This window comes from Coptis chinensis, unplaced genomic scaffold (genome assembly GCF_015680905.1).
Source record: "Coptis chinensis isolate HL-2020 unplaced genomic scaffold, ASM1568090v1 utg2104_pilon_pilon, whole genome shotgun sequence".
In the NCBI taxonomy this organism is placed as follows: Eukaryota; Viridiplantae; Streptophyta; class Magnoliopsida; order Ranunculales; family Ranunculaceae; genus Coptis; species Coptis chinensis.
The window spans coordinates 81,004-99,987 of NW_028238121.1; the positions used below are offsets into that span (position 1 = coordinate 81,004).

The 18,984-nt window shown below is 36.6% G+C and overlaps 2 protein-coding genes and 1 pseudogene across 3 annotated transcripts; all 3 read left to right on the forward strand.

The window, feature by feature from the left end:
- The first annotated feature begins 3,007 nt into the window (after nt 1-3,007).
- On the forward strand, nt 3,008-5,209 carry LOC147473631 (uncharacterized). The gene is made up of 3 exons (XM_086587206.1): nt 3,008-3,135; nt 3,270-5,024; nt 5,119-5,209. Exons 1-3 carry the CDS (start codon nt 3,008-3,010, stop codon nt 5,207-5,209), a joined length of 1,974 nt encoding a protein of 657 aa, XP_086443332.1.
- Nucleotides 5,210-6,729: 1,520 nt separating this feature from the next.
- Nucleotides 6,730-7,800, forward strand: LOC147473632 (uncharacterized). Its single transcript, XM_086587211.1, has 4 exons — nt 6,730-6,850; nt 6,931-7,236; nt 7,307-7,408; nt 7,507-7,800. Exons 1-4 carry the CDS (start codon nt 6,743-6,745, stop codon nt 7,789-7,791), a joined length of 801 nt encoding a protein of 266 aa, XP_086443337.1. The 5' UTR covers nt 6,730-6,742; the 3' UTR covers nt 7,792-7,800.
- Nucleotides 7,801-9,457: 1,657 nt separating this feature from the next.
- LOC147473633 (uncharacterized) lies at nt 9,458-14,930 on the forward strand (annotated as a pseudogene). Its single transcript, XR_015210372.1, has 8 exons — nt 9,458-11,618; nt 11,718-12,322; nt 12,354-12,491; nt 12,722-12,768; nt 12,849-12,957; nt 13,237-13,320; nt 14,132-14,465; nt 14,656-14,930. The product of XR_015210372.1 is annotated as an uncharacterized LOC147473633 (transcript).
- Nucleotides 14,931-18,984: the final 4,054 nt, after the last annotated feature.

Genomic DNA, 18,984 nt, shown 5'->3' on the forward strand with positions numbered 1-18,984 from the left:
ATTAATTAGTTTTTAAGATTAGTTTCAATGATTTGCATTATGTTCCTAATTTATAATTAATTTTTCTTTGAGGTTAGTTCAATCGCGGTGCATCCAGGTTCCGATTTCCGTTAATTTAATCTTTGAGGGTGAGCTCAATGCATTTGCATCCAGTTTCGATTTTTTTTAGACAATAATTTTTTGATGTATTTGTATCCAAGTTTTGATTTTCCATTAATTATTCTTTGAGGTTAGTTTAATACAGTTGTATCCGTATTCTGATTTTCTATTAATTACTTTTTAAGATTAGTTTAATGCTTGCATTTGCATTCAGTTTCCGATTTCCCGTTAAATATTATTTGAGGTTAGTTCGATGCATTTGCATCCAGTTTTCCGTTCCCCATTAATTGTTTTTTGTCGTTAGTTTCATTCAGTATTATATATATTTTAAAATATTTGTCATTATTGCTTTGCTGTAATTTTTTTTATTTTTTATTATATATTTTGTATAATTGTTTTTAACTATGTTTTGAGGCCATGTTAAGGATATATTCGAAATAAGTCGGTGTTTTATCATAGATACTAAAATTGTATGATTTGTAATAGAAAATTAGTTTATACAAATCACCTATTTTTTAGCAATTTTTTTTTTATTTGATTAAATATAAATTAGTTTCTACAAATCACCTATTTTTTAGCAATTTTTTTTATTTGATCAAATATATAAGAATTGGAACACTAAAAGTGTTTGATTCGTAGTAATAGAAAATTACCTTCTACAAATTACCTATTTTTTTAGTAATTTTTTTTTATTTGATCAAATATATAAGAATTGAAAATACACCCAAACTCTCCAAATATAGGAATTAAAAATACACTTAAACTCTCCAAAGATGTTCCATGTGCGTGGGATTGTAGGCTATTAAAAAATACTATCTTTCATATTAGAGTGTCACATCACTACACCATTTGGGTGAATTTGCAACAATTGGGTTTTTTCATTAGTAACACTTATACAGCCGTTAGGAAATTAGTCACATATATTATCCGTTGGCAATGCAATCAACCGTTGCTTAAATAGTTTAATTATTTTGTAACATTTCTTTAGATATTTAGCAACGTTTACACATCCGTTAGAAACTAAGAAAAAAAAAACAAGAAAAAGAATATTACATCGGAAAAAAAAAAAGATAAACTGAAGCGGGAGTATTTCACTTCTGGCGCTCATCGAAAAAAAACAATAGAAGAAAAAGGGGAAACAAATCAACTAAAGCTTCGACGAGTGGTGCTGCCATTGCTGCCGTGAACTTCTTCTTCACTCGGTGAGTTCCTCTATCCTCGTCTTCCTTCTCGTTCGTCTTCTCTTCTTCCTCGCTCCTACAAATTATTTAAGGTTTTGGTTTTGTATGTCTAGGGTTCGAGATTTTCATTTTTTTCGATCTATCAAGAAAAGATTCTCATTAACCGAGGTGAGTAGTTGATGTTTAGGGTTTTTATTATCTGCTGAACATATTTAATTTTATTAGTTGATTGTTGTTTATTATGTTGATTTTCAATGGATCAGTACAAGATTGTTTTTAATATGTAAAAGAGTGGATTTTGATGGTTCTAATTCAGATATCAAGTTTAGCTAAAGAATGATTTCTGAGTTTTCTAATTAACAAGTTTATCTCTATTTCTAATGGTTCTAATTCAAATATCAATCAAGCTTTGAGAGCTTTATGATTTCTCTGCTCATAAAGTATTGATTACCTTTTTTTGGCTGTTATTTTATGATTTTTTATAGTTTGGTTTGAACCAATGGTTTACTTTTAATCTCTTCTACAATGAGTAGTCTGTATAAATTAAACTTGACCTAACTGTGTTTGTAAGCTAACACTACCAAAGCACCAAGCCCTAGTTCTATGTTCAACATTTCAACTATTATATATATAGCAATGATAAACAATACATACCGCTCCGATATGATGCTTAGCTAGAGATGAGCCACTAGTTTCCTCAAGCCCAAGCCAAGCTATCGGATCAATCTCCAAATACCTAAAAACCAATAAATCCTAAAACTCAGATATTTTGATATCAACAAAATTTGTGTGTGTGTGTGTGTGAAAGAGAGAGGACCTAAAAACGGGGCGAAGCAAGCCAGAAGATTCATGAACCCAAAGCTGAGGATCTTCTGAAACTGAGAGAAGAAACAAAATTGAAACCAAACATATAAAAAATTCCACTTTGGCAAATAAAAAATTTGTTTTTTAATTAAAGGATCAATTTTTTTTTGTTTTCGTTAATGTAATGATCAAACTCTCACCTTTAAAGCTCCTCCTTTGTTTTTGTTTCTACGAGAGATTTACTTTATTTCTTTTTTGAGTTATTATTATATATACCTTCGTTGGTTGTTTCATACGTGTTCCAACTTAACGTCCCGGTCTTCCCACGTGTAAAAAAAGGATTGCGTTTGTAGGATTTATCGACAGCGCCTACGAAAGAAACGCAATTGAACTGGGAACCATTTAGTAAAAATGATAGCCAAAGACTTACAAACGCAATCTTATTTTTTTTTGTATAGCGTTTTTTTACATAAGCTATTAAACAAAAGCTATCTATGTGCCTTTTTCTAGTAGTGATGGTAGTTGATAGTACATATGAGTGTTTAAGTGTTACCTGTACGTTTGCATATAATCGGAAGATTGGAACTTATTTGCTTATTTTGTCTTAAATTCCTTAACTATATATAAACATGTTTTATTGTAGAATGAGTGAGCAAATTCAGAAAGTTTGGATGGACGAAAAAAACAAGAGGTCCATACTTTATGAAGACGGGGTTAGGGATTTTGTTTCATTTGCCAAAACAAAGTTGGGCGGGTCTGCTTGTCCTTGCCCATGTAAAAACTGTAGGAATAGGTTCCGACTAGAATATGATGTGGTCGAAGATCATTTGAACCTAAACGGTATAGATCTTTCATACCGTGTATGGGTTTTACATGGTGAAAGACGCTTGCAAACTTCGATGGAGCATCCGGTGGTGGGAAACATGGAAGAAATAAACACCGAGGAAGAAGGGCTTGGAATAGGGAACTTTGTTGATGCTTATATGGGCCATGGTATTGAAATAGGAGATAATGAACCACCGTTTGTTCCTGAACCAGACTTGGGTAAGAGGTATCTTGACTACAAAAAAAAGCGAAAAGAAAAATTGTATCCTTCTTGTGAGGGACCCGAGACAACACTTTCAGCAATTGTTGAACTTCACAATTTGAAGAAACAGTTTGGGTGGTCTGGGAATAGTGTGACAGCATTGTTGTCCATGTTGAGGAGATGGTTACCCAAAGAGAACACATTGCCGCTGAAATATCCTATAATGAAGCAAATGTTGAAAGACCTAGGGATGAAAGCCAAGTGCATTCATGTGTGCGCGAAAATAATTGTATGCTATACTGGAAACTTGACGAAAATTTGGAGGAATGTCGTCATTGTAAAAAACCTAGATATAAAGTCATAGCGGGCAAAGGAGGGAAGGTTTCAAAAGAGCCTAACAAAGTGTTGAGACACTTTCCTCTCATTCCGAGACTCAAGAGGTTGTATACAATACCATGGATAGCACGTGACATGACTTGGCATGCTAGATCAAAATCTTCATGGGATTATATGAGGCATCCAGCTGATTCTGGCCAATGGAAAGTATGTAAAGAGAAGTATGAAGAATTTGCAGAGGAGGAGCGCAATGTTTGGCTTGCTATTGCAACGGATGGATTTAATCCACGTGGAGTTCAGTCTACTGGTTACAGTTGTTGGCCTGTCATCACGGTGCCTCATAATCTCCCACCATCCTTGTGTATGAAAGCAGAATTCCAAATGTTGTCTCTGTTAATTCCTGGGCCGAAGGCACCGAGTCAAGACATTGATGTTTTTCTTGAGCCACTGTATGAAGAGTTGAAGCAGTTGTGGGATCATGGAGTGCCCGCTTATGACATGTATAAAAAGGAACATTTCACGTTGAGAGCTATGTTGATGTGGGGGATTCACGACTTCCCGGCTTTTGGGAACTTATCCGGTTGTGTAACCCATGGATATAAAGCTTGTCCAAGGTGTGGTGACAATACTCCATCTCTTCATCTACCTATTAGCAAGAAAATTGTTTACACAAACTATAGGCAGTTTCTTAGTAGTGATCACCCTTTTAGAGATGGGAAGTACTTGGGGCTCAAGACAGTGGAAGATAGTCTACCTCCAGAACCACTAAGAGGGGAAGAACTTCTAAAACATCTAGATCGTATCGACTTTGTAACTTGGAAAGACAGCGAGGGCAAGCGAAAAAGAGCCGAGGTAAATGTTGATGATAATGATGATGGTAGTGAACTTACTGGGGCATGGTATAAGAAGTCAATCTTTTTTGGTATGGAGTACTGGATAGACCATGAAGTCCGCCATGTTGTTGATGTGATGCATACCGAGAAGAATGTTGCAGAACATTTACTAAACACGATCCTTTGCTTGAGTAAAACAAAAGATACTGTAAATGCACGAGAGGATATGAGGCTTCTTGGCATACACAGTGGGCAGTGGATGCAAATTGATTCAAACACGGGGAAAACAGTTAAGCCACATGCTTCTTTTGTTTTGGATAAGAATGAGAAAATGGATTTCTTAAAAACTTTGAAGTACTTAAAGCTCCCTTCAGGTTTTTCTTCTAACTTGAGCAACATTGTTAGTCTCAATCCACCTGGTTTGCTAACAATGAAGTCGCATGACTATCATGTCATCATGGAGTACTTATTGCCTGTTTTACTTCAACATGCCTTTCCGAAACACCGGGACTTACGGAAAGCTATTCACCAGATAAGCTTATTCTTTAATTTATTGTGTTCGAAGGTCTTGATCAGAAAAGACATTCAAGAAGCCAAGTTGATGGTTGTCGAGGCATTGTGTGTGTTAGAGAAACACTTTCCGCCATCCTTTTTTGATATAAGCATCCACCTTGTAGTGCATTTGGCAGATGAGGCTTTGCGTTGTGGACCTACCCAAGATCGGTGGATGTATCCGTTCGAACGGTAATTCACTTTTATTTCAATTGTTTGACTTCATTTGACGTGTTTTTGAACTTAAAATTTACATATGTAAGTTTGGAATATTTGATTCCAATAGGTCGATGAAAGAGTGTAAAGATATTCCTAGCAACAAACGATATGTTGAAGGTTCTATTGCGAATCCTATCTTGTTCTTTGAATCACATTAGGTATGCCATGGAGTACATGTCTAATCCACGAGCGGTAATCACAAATATAGTCAAGAAGTCTTTTTTAGATGAAAATGGTGAGTACAAAGGATGAAGGGCCTATCCTAGATGGTAAGGATGTGTTATTATCCCTCATCAATTTGTGCGATATCGCCGATGGGCCGCTTTCGACTTGAAGTCGAAGAGCGTGATACATTCTACAGGTCTAAATTCTTTAATCCTTCACTATGTAGGTCTGGAACATGTTTTGTTATTATGTAGATACTTCTATTAAAGCATGAATGAATAAAATGCAGTGAGTATTGTGAGTCATTGCAATCCGGTTCACGTGCTAAAGGAAAAGGGATTGCAAAAACAGAGGTAGAGATACAGACAAATTTCATTGACTGGTTATATAAGAAGGTATTAATTCTTACAAAAACAATATAATTTAAAAATACTAAGATAGTTCTCTTACTAGTCATGTTTTTAAATTGTTTTCTTGTGTATTGTTATAGTTGTTGGAGGACGATGCCACGAATTCTATGTTGTGGCAGTTAGTTAAAGGGCCAACTAAAGCTAAGACATACAAGAAGTACCGCGTCAATGGTTTTGTCTTCTCTCCCAAGTCTCATGATGATACTGTTACCACCCAAGACAGTGGTGTTTTCATGAGGGTCATTACTTTTTACCGCAAGTAGGAAAGACAAGAATCCCATTGATCATACAACGATGTGGTATGGGGTCATTAAACGATATAATCGAGGTAGACTATACCGACTTTCAAGAGGTGGTCTTTTATTGTGATTGGGTGAGGGTGGAAGACAAGACTAATGGCTGTAAAATCTGTCCAGACTCAAGCTTGGTGATGGTCAACCTTAACAAACTGAAAAGTTCAAGTAACTTTTTGGATGAGCCAGCCATTCTTGCTAGAGAGGCATATCAAGTGTTTTATTCACAAGATTTGAAACATCCTGATTGGTCAGTGGTTATACATTCTCCAAAGCGGTTGACTTGTCGAGTGGATGAGCTAGATGTACCAACTGACTTCCAATCTACTCTTGAAGACCAGCCCAATTTGAGACCCTTGCTAGAAAGACGACGTTAATTAATTGTCTAATATGTTAATATAACTTTTTGCTATGGATGTATCCATTTGTGTTTAGTTTTATATTGGGTGAGTCATGATTTTGTCTTTTAAAGTTTGATGATTGTACACTGAAATTTATTTGATGGTTGTGCCTCAAAGTTGAATGTGATTTATTTTACGCTTTGAAGTGTAGTGATTTCACTTAAAGATTAACATATGCAAGTACCCAATATATGCATCCATTATAATTGTCACTATTTGCGTGGATATTTTAATGGAATCAAGTGGTCAATCATCGTCCTAGTGCCTTGCAGCCACCCCCATCAGGTCAAACAACACCCCAACAAGTCAAGCAACACCCCCAAGAATATCCGAATCATCCGGAGCACCTTCATCGCTTAAGGCTAAGATGCTTGTCTTGGTGTCTAGTAAGGGCACTTCTTTGTTGGTCCTTATGGGGCAAAATGGGCAACCCGCTTGGGGCATTTTATTCGAAAAACCATCCCATTGAATTACAAGGATTGAGGCTTGTGAAACAATCCTTTAAGGATGCAGTGTGGGAAGCTTTGGCGGTAACATTCAATTCTTGTTAATAATGTTATCATTTTAACTTCACCAAAAATGAATTTCTAACTATTAAAATTCTTGATAGGGTGAGTTTGAATATGATGTGCCCATGGCTTTGGCTTACAAACAACTTCGGAGGGAGTTTTCCTCTAAATTCGGACCCGCAAAAAGCAACTATCGAAAAGAGATCATAAAGAAAGCCTTAAGCAAGGAAGCTGCTATTGCCGCTTGTCCGGATGGTATGAATCCAACAATTTGGGCCGAGTTTGTGACCCGTGAATTCAGACCTGAAGTCGTACAAAGAAATGCAAAGAATGCATCAAATAGGAAAATGAACACTATTGGTCATACTCTTGGGCGACAAAAATATGCCCAAATACGTTACAAGAAGGTACCGTCCTATCTCAATGTCTTTATTATTAGAAGTGGTCTGTAGTATCATTTTATATATTTTTGTGTAGAAACAAAAGAACCCTAATGTCAAAGTACGTCGAGAGGACGATTGGCTAACCGGTCACGAACGTCGTGATGGATCTGTTTTGGAGAGTGCTCGTGTAGCATATGTAAGTATTTATCTTTTCTACATTTAAATGTGTTGAGCTTGTTGTTATGTAAGTATATATACATGGGTGTCCTTATTTGGTTGTGCTTGTTGTTTCAGGAACAAGTGAAGTCTGTTAAAGAAAGGAAAGCTATTGAAGCAAGCGCTAGGGGAGAGGAAGATACTGACGAGGTCATAGACCTTGAAGGTGATGTACTAGTTGAAGTCTTTGGGAAGGACAAAAAAGGGCGTACTCGTGCTGTTGGCTCTCAAATCTCACCTGCACAAGTTGAACATGCTGCGGTTGGTGAGTACTTACTTGAAAAAGCATTGTCATCATCTGCTAGTGCTAGTCCCAACGTCGAGAAAGAGTTGGTCGAGGTTAAAGCTTCCATTACCAATTGACTAACTTATTGTTGGTGAGTTTGCAACTTCTACAATTAGGCATACATATAACTTGTATTTTTCCTTACATGTGTTTTCTATTATCACAGCTCACATTGCACCGGAATTGTCCCCCACAAGTCATGCGATGAATACACCTCATGGTTCAAACTCACCACATCATCCATCTCCAATGTCTCCTCAAAATTTAGCTTCTCATTTTGATGCAAGTGCTCGTGGTAGGATTGTCCGACCAGCCTAGAGTTACCCTATTGGATAGAGAAGGTAATGAAGTAGCTAAGGGGTTAGTGGTGACCGATCCTATGCACAAAGATGTTTGTCATGGCGTAAAGAGTGCTTAGAGGTGAAAAAAAGATCAATATTGAGGAAGTGTTTATGGGTGATGCGTTACTCTATGATGGTCCCCAAGATGGAAATAAAACCCTTCATGGTTATGTTGCTGGAGGGTGGTTGATTTGGGCTGATGGGCGGTTGAAATATGATTAAGAATGGTTGATTAGTGCTAATCTTTTTGGACATATTGTTTAGCAAATCTTTTTGGACATATGGGCTGACAAAAACATTAAGTATGGTTAATATTTTAGATATAATTTAACAATCCTTTTGGACATATGGGCTGACAAAAGAATTTAGTATGGTTAATGTTCTAGTTGTAATTATGTAATCTTTTTGGACATATTGGATAAGGGTTCTAGTTGCAACTTGTTAAGCCTTTTTTGGATATATGTATATAATTTTCATTATTGTTGATTGTATTATATGTATGCTTGTTTGTTTTGCAGGTTTGTGAGTTTTCTAACCCCTTTTTAACTCCGCCAATGCAAACTTATGAAATTAAGTTTTTGCATTGCCGGTTCCCAGCCCGAATAAAGGAGGAGGAAGAAAGGGGTCTCTTGGAAGTCTAGGGTTGGTGATCCATTTCAAAGGTAAACATGTCGTCTGGTTTTATTGGTATTTGTTCAGTATATAGACTGATCTTATATGGGAGATGACGATGTGTTCAGTTCTGATCTTAGTGATGACCAACTGAGAACAAGACTTGGGCACATGTCAAGCACGCCTTGTCAGGTATGTGAATTTGCACGTTCTCCTCTTCCTTGTGTTTGTGCCTGTGTATTCGTGTTATGAGAATGCAATTTGGCTCTAATTAAGTTTATTTCCTTCATTTTTGCTGGGTGAATAATTCTAATGGCTGATGAGTATGTGCCTGAATACGTTGATAAGAAAGCCTTAGTTGAAAGGTAGGGACGCTTTTAGCTGATCATGTTTATCCAAACAGAAAAGCTAGAAAATTTAGTTTATGTACTATACTCGATGTCTCCACCAAATGTTATCCGGACCTCGGTAGACACTAGATCGGAATACACGCATACGAAAACAACAAAAGTATTTTTAGTCATAACTGCAAATTCATGATGCTTGTATGTCCTCTCCTCCATGTGTATCTCGACAAGTAATGATTAGTTTGATTGTTGGTCATTTGTAGATTGTGTAGAGCTCTGGGAGGAGCAGAGAAAGTTGAGATCGAGTGGGGAAATCATTCTCTATCTAATAGAGTTGAAGAAGCAAAGAAGGTCATAGTAAACTTCATTAAAACCGAGGGACCAAAAGGTTGGGATGATCCCCGGAGCTAACCTCGATGTGCCGCTTTTATTCTTTTGTCATGTGTAGGGTTTAAAGGTTCTTGATACTTCTGTGGAAAACATTGCATCAGGAGCATGGAAAGCATTAGGCAATGCCTGGAAAGGGGGCTCAAGCTTTGTTCATAAGTATGTTCGCCTATAACTCGATGTTGTTGGTAGCAGTTTTTGTCAATTGCTTGTTTACTTTGCTCAAGAGAATAATGATATGAGTCCATATTTCACGACATGGATACTCACATACTGTCACAAAGAGAGTCATAAAAATCATATATATCTAAATTTAGTTGTTTTCAATGATGATGCCACTTGTTAGAATTTTTATTTCATTTTGTGTTCTATATCACAAACTTGACTACGAAGTTTTTATATTTGAACAATGAATCCGTGCATTTTTTTCTCGATTTCTTCGTTTCCTTTCGAGTTATGGATTGTTCCAAAGGCTCATTCTTCTCACTTCCATGAACTAAACAATGATGAGGTAAATATTTGTTCTGATGCATAAATTTTGTGGGTCACTTGTTTCTCTAATTCATAGATATTAGGTGCCAAGAAACTACATAACACTATATTGGTAGTTTTTCCCTCAACACTTCTTTAATTTTCTTTGTTTCATATAGTGATAACCTTGCTTCAAAACCTGCAGGAGCTTAAAGGTAGCATTCGCTGCTTCTTAAGAGTGCGACCCATGTTGCGTGATGATGGTGCTAGTGTAGAAGCCTCGGTTATTTGTTATCCTACATCAACGGAGTCTTTGGGTCGGGGCATAGACTTGTTACAAAATGGTAATTTAGGTATAGACAAATCTGGTCTTACTTTGCAGCTCAACTACAATCGTATGTTTATTGAATGGGGTCTTATTGTGATTGAAACTTTGTATGAACATGTCATATTTTATTGTCCGCAGGGCAAAACACCAGTTTACTTTTGATAAAGTCTTTACACACGAAGTCTTCACAAAGAAGATGTTTTTGTAGAAATCTCACAAAATTGTTCAGAGTGCCCTCGATGGTTATAAGGCGAAAGTACATGCTTTGTTACTTGGTCTTATCTATGTTAACAATGATTACTTTACGTTACACTTTACACCTTGTTTGGATTCATTCTTTGATGTCAAAGAGTGTTCTCGAGCTTATATAAATGCTCATTTTGAGGTGATTAACATTTGTCTAATTTTTTTTCAGATATTTCAATGTAGTCAATCTCTTGTATCCCAGGGTTGGAAGTATAAAATGCAGGTTACATTTTCACTCTTCAAGTTTAAAGTCTTACTATGTATTACTCTTTTAACTAATCTAAATGTCTTGCCTAAATTTTCTTAGGTCTCAATGTTGGAAATATATAATGAAACAATTCGTGATTTGTTACCAACAAATCGAGCTGGTAGTGTGGACAATAGCACAGCCGGTAGGCAATATACAATCAAACGTGACGTGAATCGAAATACACATGTTTCTTATCTGACCGTGGTAGATGTTTGCAGTTTGAAAGAGGTTTCCTCTCTTCTCCACCAAGCTGCACAAAGCAGGTATTTTCTTGCATTTTATGATAGATGAAAATTTCTTTCCTCTCAACCTCCTCCTTCACACAAAACGCTTTTCTTCTTCTTCTTTCTTTCTTTCGATCCAGCCACCACAACCATGTCCTCAAATCAATCATCCGACGTGGATTCCATCGCTGATGATCCCATGGACGCGGTTCCAACAAAGGGTTTGACTGAAACCTGCTCACCAACTTTACTCACAACAATAATCCATGTCTCGATTTTTTTTCCATATACTTCCCGATACACCATCACAAGATTTAATCCAACGCCTAGAATTAGCATGGACTCATAATCCTTTAACATCATTAAAACTCGCTTTCCCACTTATGTGGCGCTTAGAGGTAACCGTAAGTCGATAAACAAGGGTTTTATGCAGCTGCATTGTGGTTACATGAACACCACCCCTAAGACACTAGCTCTTAATGTTAGATGGTTTGCGGAATCCGGGTATTTGAAAGATTTGCTTGAGATTTTGTATAGGATACTTGAAGGGTTAGATGTTCGAAAGGTGGCGAAAGAAGAGAGGAAAGATCATGTGGTGTATTGGAAGAGAAGGAAAAGGATTGAGAGAACAGAGGAAGTTACTATTTGGAAGAAAGGTGAAAGAGTTAAGGTGAATAAGAAAATTTGTAAGAATAGAAGTTTGAGTGGTAATCTGAAAGAAAGGTTCGAACCATTGTTGAAAGATTGGGTTAATGAGAATATGAAGAATCTTACTATTGAAGAGAAGAAGCAGAAAGGTGACAAGGATCGGGAGAAGTTGACTCCGAAAGTGCTTAGAAAGAAAAAGACTACTGCTATGGCGGAAAAAGCTCTTGCAAGGTATACTAATGATCCCAATTATCAGTTCTTGCATGATCAGATTTCTGCTCTGTTTGCTGAGTTGTTGAGTTCGATATTAAGTGTTTGAAATCTGAAAAGTATGGTAAGGTTAGTTTGGCTGCGAAATGGTGTCCATTTCTTGATTCTTCCTATGATCAGTCGACTCTTATATGTGAGAGCATTGCGAAAAAAGTTTTTCCAAGAGACTCGATCCGAGTATGAAGGGATTGTAGAAAGTCACTATGCTTTTAAAGTCCGTAATCGTCTGAGAAAACAAGTTCTCGTCCCTCTTCGTCAAGCTCTAGAACTTCCTGAGATTTACATGGCTGCAAACAAATGGAACTCTCTTCCTTACAAAAGGGTGGCCTCTGTTGCTATGAAAATTTACAAGGGACTCTTCATGGAACATGACGAATCGCGATTCACTGAGTACCTTGAAGATGTAAAGAAGGGAAAAGCGAAAAAAACAAATTTTGGCATACATTGCTTAGAATTCTACTTTTATACAATGCTAAGAATTCTATAAGTTGGTACTTTACTAATTTTGTATATTTTGTGTAGGTGCTGGAATTACTCATAGCTGGAAGGAAGAGTGCACACATATGCTTGTTGATGAGTCCATGCCCGTTAAAGAAGATTTGCTTGATGCTATTGTGGCCCAAAAACCTGTTGTTCTTAAAAGCTGGCTAAAGGTATCTAACACACACACACACACATACACGTATCTGATAGCTTAGTTTTATTTCGCGACTTAGTAACCCCTCAAAGTTGAGGGTACTACCTTTCTATAAACGAGCTATAAAATGAATAGAAGTGTATCTTAAGTCTTTATTTAGCCACCCTTTTATATTTTTCTTTGCTTCTCTAGTGCAACTACACTTTATGTATAATTATTTCTGTAACCATAATTTATGACACCCAGGTGATTGCAGAGAAAAAAATTCGGACTGAAATTCCAGGCTGTGACATGTAAGCTTACTTGTATACCCCTCTGTTGCTTTACAACTATTCAGGTTTATGAAAAATTGATAACTGAGGTGTTTCCACAGATATGTTCCAACCTTGACACTGGAAGGATTACCAGTCAAAATTGTGGACCCCAAATTACGGGAAAGCTGTGTTGCTGGTTACACGTTTGTATTGGGATCTTTGGAGTTGGTAGAACTTCTTCACTCTTCAGTTTCTTGACCTTTTTTTATCTATCGTTTTACCTAATCACTGGGCATCCAGAATTAACATTTCTGGTTCCAGATAATATATGGGATATGAATGTTTGAGTAAAGCCATTATTTATTGCTGTGGTCTGTTGCAACCTGGCAAATTAATTTTTGTCAGCTATGAGCCTATGACCTATCTTATTTTATGGTCCGTCCTTGTTTGTCTTGATGTTGTGGGATTTAATTTTGAGGTTCTAATATCAGTCTTCATCAAATGAAGTATAAATTTAGGGATAAGTTGCAGCAATTATTGAGTATTGGTGGCGCAAAGGTTCTCTCTGTCAGCGAATCTTCTTCTAGTGAAGTAAGTTATTCATTCTACATTTCTACTGCTTTATACAATAGGCTCTAGTGTGAAGAAATATTTGGACAGCCTTGCTTTGGGTCAACTTACAAGATAACTCTTTAGGAATATTATTTCCCGTTGCATCGATACTAGCTGAGGGGTATCCTTTGCAGTACTTAATTACTATATCTTGTGCAGTCAGGAGTGATGGTTTTGATGTATTACTGCAGAAATATCATCACTTAAACACTGCAGTTTGGAACTCGTTAATTGTTGATCCTAGTTTAGTGATATAGAATGCACAGTTTTGTTGCAAGTGCAGAAAACTTTTTCTTAAATAACATGTTGCAGGAGGTCTAGGGTGATCATTTTTTTTGTTGGGACTGTGTACATCCTGGTTTGTGTAACTACTAAAGTTTCAGTCTCAATTTTCACTTTAGATTTCAAAAGACGGAGCAAATAATCGTGTGGTATTAGTCAACCCTCCAGGATCAGCGAATCATATAAAAGACTTTCAACAGCTCCATTCATTGCCCCATGTAAATGAAATAAGTTTGGTTCTGGCTATCTTATCTGGTCATCTCGATCAATCCCTCCTTGGATCTCCTTCTAGTGAGTTAGATTATATCTTCATAAATGCTATCTTTTTATGTTCTTGCGTAGGACGTGAAATGTATACATTGGAGCAGTAAAGCACATTATGTTTGATTAAGTCACATTTAAATATGGATTTGAGGATTGAAGGTGAAGCAAAAATGAATTGAAGTTTCTCCCATATCCTACTTTGCACCTTATTATTATTAAACAAATTTAAATGCTGTCTTATTAGCTGCATCCTAGTTTCGGATGTGCGCTGATGGGTTATAATATTAAAACGCAAAACGCCTGGGAAACTGATTATGAAGCCATCATAAGGAAATTCAGTGAGCAGGGGTATGGTTCGGTTGTACCAGACATTGTTTTCTGGAATCTCAGAGATTCAAGATCCACACCAGTAGCAGCAACACAAAAAGGAGCTGCACTTGTTAGTGGATATTCAAAAAACTTGTTAACGTTGTTCCTGGGGGATGATGGACAATTGAATCCGGAGCTTATAATGGAATCGGCCATCTCCGGAGAGGAATATAAGAAGTTAGCTGTGTTCGATTGATTCAAAGATCAAAGTAATGTTTCTTCTTATGTTTTTTTTTTAAAAAAAAAATTCTTCAAATGAAAATGTTATATTTGTATTGGCATCTATCTTGTTCAAAAGCGCAACCTTGTTATTCTAATAAGATTGGTTAAGTCATCTGTTTCGATAACAAAATTTCCTTGCATGCATTATTGCCTGACACCCGTCACCGCATGTTGTAGGCGTGATGCAAGGAAGGCTGTCTACTTACAACACGGAATAATGGATTCATCGATGGGGTGAGTTTCTATTCTATTTTTATTTCCTGAGTGCATTTTCTTTGTATCATTTTCTTGTTATGTTTTTTTAGGTATGGTTTGGGGCAGAAAACCCTTACCGTTTTATTAAATAAACGAAAAGAAAATTACAAGATAATAATTGGAAAAAGACTCGAGAGAATAAATTAATGATGTAATTGCAATATTACATAGTAAAGGCCTAAGCAGCTAGAGATTGAGCCGATCCGAGAATGTATATTCTTTACTATATATCGCTTAATAGAAGGTATTATTTTGGGTCAACGGCTTATACAAATGCTTTCTACCAATTATGTTAAAACAATAAAACTTGTTTCAATGCACAATGCTAGGGTCATGTCATTGATCGCTTACGCTCCATAAAAATACTTCTTTTCGATGTTAAATATTATTTGTTATGAAACTTTTTTAATTTTCGTTTTCTTTTCGCCATTTGGTATCGAATGGAGTTGTTGGCTCTCCAGTGTTTGCGCGCTTGATCAAGGTACTATTACTTTGTTATACCCGAGAATTAGTTTTCTGACTTGGCCAGTATTAAGATCAATGCACACTCACGGCTTAACCATACCAATGTTATAACTTTCAGAAGATGTTGGTCCCACATATAGGTAACACAAATTCTCTAAATTCCAATTCAGGATGTGGAGAGATACCATTTAAGGGGAGATTCATTGATAGTGAACAATGGCCTTTATATGCATGGATAATGCCAGGGAGGTGTATAGCTAGGACCATCAGCTCTGGGTCGCAATAAATCTTATCTTCATTATGTTTTTCCTGCCAAGAGCCTCACAGTCCTAGATACTTTAGCCAACATCGGTCTTTTCTTGTTTCTCTTCCTAGTCGGCATAGAATTAGACCCAAAGTCCTTACGCCAAAAAGCGAAAGAAAGCCCTTGCCATTGCTATTGCAGGGATCAGCGTACCATTTGCTTTAGGAATTGCAGATTCTTTTGCTCTCCATAAAATTATTTCCAATGGTGTGGACCATGCTTCATTTCTTGTCTTCATTGGCGTAGCTCTTTATATTACAGCCTTCCCTGTTTTAGCCCGTATACCAGCAAGGCGTGCTCTTTTCATTGGATACCATATTGCAGTTTCATCTCATATACTACACTCTCATCACTTAATGAAAGTTTTGACAAAAGCCATGAACTCATTGAACCCATGCAGCGCGCCATTTCCCAAGGACTTGGATTCAGACTTCCAGACTTGGTGTTGCAAACTGTGATGGAGTTGGGTGTTATCTTTGTGTGATGGAGTTAGTGTGTTACTGTGGTGAAATGATGGAGCTTGGTGTTGCAGACTTGCATAAACAAATTGGTATACATTGATAAGGTGTTGGGTGGGGGGCGGCGGATATATATCAAGTCGTTAGAGGTTAGTTTGAGGTTTATTTGCTTGGCTAAAGTGTTGGACTGTTGGTTGTCCTTAATCGATGTTGACAACTTCCTAGGCTAATGAATTTTTATAGTAGCTACCATACAATACTTTGTTTTGGTGTTGTTACTTCTGTATATGTTTGGTGAAAAAACTCTTTTGTAAAGGTGGCTCACATATAAAAGGGCTAGAGAAACCAATTTTTTTTTATTCAATGAAAATTCATTAGTAACGGATACTGAACCGTTAGCAATAAATTTTTTTTATACAAAGAAAATTAATTAGTAACGGATAGAAAACCGTTAGCAATAAAAATGTTTTATACAAAGAAAATTAATTAGTAACGGATATGAAACCGTTAGAAACAAAAATAAAGTGTCATTTATATCCGTTACTGACAAATAATAAACAAACTTGGTAACCGTTACTAATAATTTCTAACGGATAGGTATCCGTTACTGAAATTAATTTTAGTGACACTTTATAACCGTTAGTAAATTTTGTAACGGATAATAAGCGTTACAGATATCCGTTAGTAATATTTGTCACGCTTTTGTGTCAACGCAAGATAACCGTTACTAATATTTTTTGTAACGGATGAGTATCCGTTACAAATAGGCTATTATGGTGTAGTGCATATGATAGAAAAAAGGCTAACTTTCATATTAGAGTGCCACATAGGAGAGAGAAAATCCTCCTTTAAAGGTCTCTGCTTTAGTATATAGATAGTAGATGTCATTGAACTACATAAATTGTTTGATAATAGGTTTGTATTTTCTATAATTCCATAATTATCGGGTCTTACTATTGACACTCTCCAAATTGTGTTGGGCAAATCCCGACCCAACTCGGCCCAATTTGGGGTCTGTATTTATGTTGGACACTACACAAGGTCCGTACACCCCCACCCAATTCACCAAAAATCGAGACACTGGTACTAATTAACCAGTTTCAGCTTTCGTGTCTTTCTTCTCTCTTCGACCACTCTCTAACCGCATTTACGAAATTAGCATATAGAAATCAAATCCAAATTGAAACAGAGTAGACTAACTTAAAGGTTAAACTTGCTTGTAATAGAAGAGTAGTTCGGGTCAAAATAGAGGAATGAGAACAAACACGTCGGCATCCGTCCATAGATATGTTCGAAAAATTAAGTTAGGGTATTCCATTTTATTGTTTTGATTATGTTTGATTAAGTTGTTTAATTAGGACTTAGGGTATAGGTTTTAGGGATTAGGCCGGGTTGATGAATGGTTTGGTTAGGACTCGTGAGTTTTAAATGTGGAGAGTAAAAGTAGGAGGAGAAGGGCTTTAAGAGATTGCCAACAAGTTAACTTGATGTATTTGGGGGGTACCAAATACAACACATGTTTTTTAGGTCAATGACAAACTTATAATAAATCTTTTTTTTTATCTGCCCAACACGAAATGGAAGGTGCCTGTAGCGAAAAACCTTATCTTTTAAAGATAAATGCTCAGGGCCGACTTTGAGGTGTGCCTTAGGAGAGATCACACAGGGCCCCATGATTCCAAGGGCACCAAAATATTGCTAAACAATAACTAGTGTGGAATCAAATAGTGACATATGTTAACGAAGTTTTGTATATACTACATTTTTTTTTTCTGCTATATACTAAAACTTACGTGATGCATTTTTCACTTTTCCTAAAATTCTCTTGTTTTCACAACACTAAATTTGGGGTGGATATGATTACAATTGTACCTTTATTACATTAAACCAACAATATGACAAACTTGAATTCCTATTATGAAATCTCTCAATCTCCGTTTAACTTCCAATTTCTCATTGGTCTTGCTACCATTTTTGCTTCAATTTCTCATTGGTCTTGCTACGACCTTGATCACACTTTGTGTTTGATGTTCTCATTAAATATCAAATTTTACTCTTTTTTGGATAAACATTAACTTTTACTCCCCAATACGCCTAACTGGTATGTGGTATCCATGTAGGGTGCGACTACAACACGTGGCCCAACACTCTAAAAACTTACGATAACTAACAAATAAAAACAAACGTTAGAAAAGATAGGAGAAATTGAGATAACCAAAAAGAGAAAACACCTTAAAGCATCTCTAGGTTGAAGTATCACTTGCACATTTGCCTTTACAATTCAGAATTTTGCGAAAAACCATCTCTAGGTGGAGGCAAATATGGAGATATCATCTATTTAGCCGCATCCGTAAATGTAAATTTGTGGTTTTGGATGTAGATGCGGCGCGCTGTCGCTTTTTCAATTTGGCGCAAGCAAGAAATTATGAACTCTTGGTGGGCCGGGTTTGACCCGATAAACCGGCAAATCGGTCTCCTAATCGGGCTGGGTTTATGATCAGATTGTTTAAGCAATTGACCCAGTGTAGAACTCTTGGTCGTTTTAAATAGTGTTATCAGGCCTGGCCGAGCGGTTTGACCCGATAAACAGGCGAATCGGTCTCCTAATCGGGCTGAGTTTATGATCAGATCGTTTAAACAATTGACCCAGTGTAAAACTGGTTAGCTTAGGCGGTTTTCTCATAAACCAAGATGAACCGAACAGATAACCAGTGGGCTAAGCAAATGCCAATCTGGCTAATTCTACGATTCTTAGTAAATCAAAAATAAATTGTTTATAAGCATAAGCAGACTCAAACCTTGGTCCCAAAGAAACTCACTTTTTCCCCAAAGTGTTGCTGATATATGTATATATATATATATATTACATGTAATGACTAATGACCCACTAACCTAGTGGCCCAGTCCTTTCACCAGGTTGACCTTTGGGTTGGGTCTGATAACTATGGTTTTAAAGACTGTGGGCCAATTGTTGGACTAGTACACAAGAATACTGACTTAAAAATCAGATATAATATAATAATA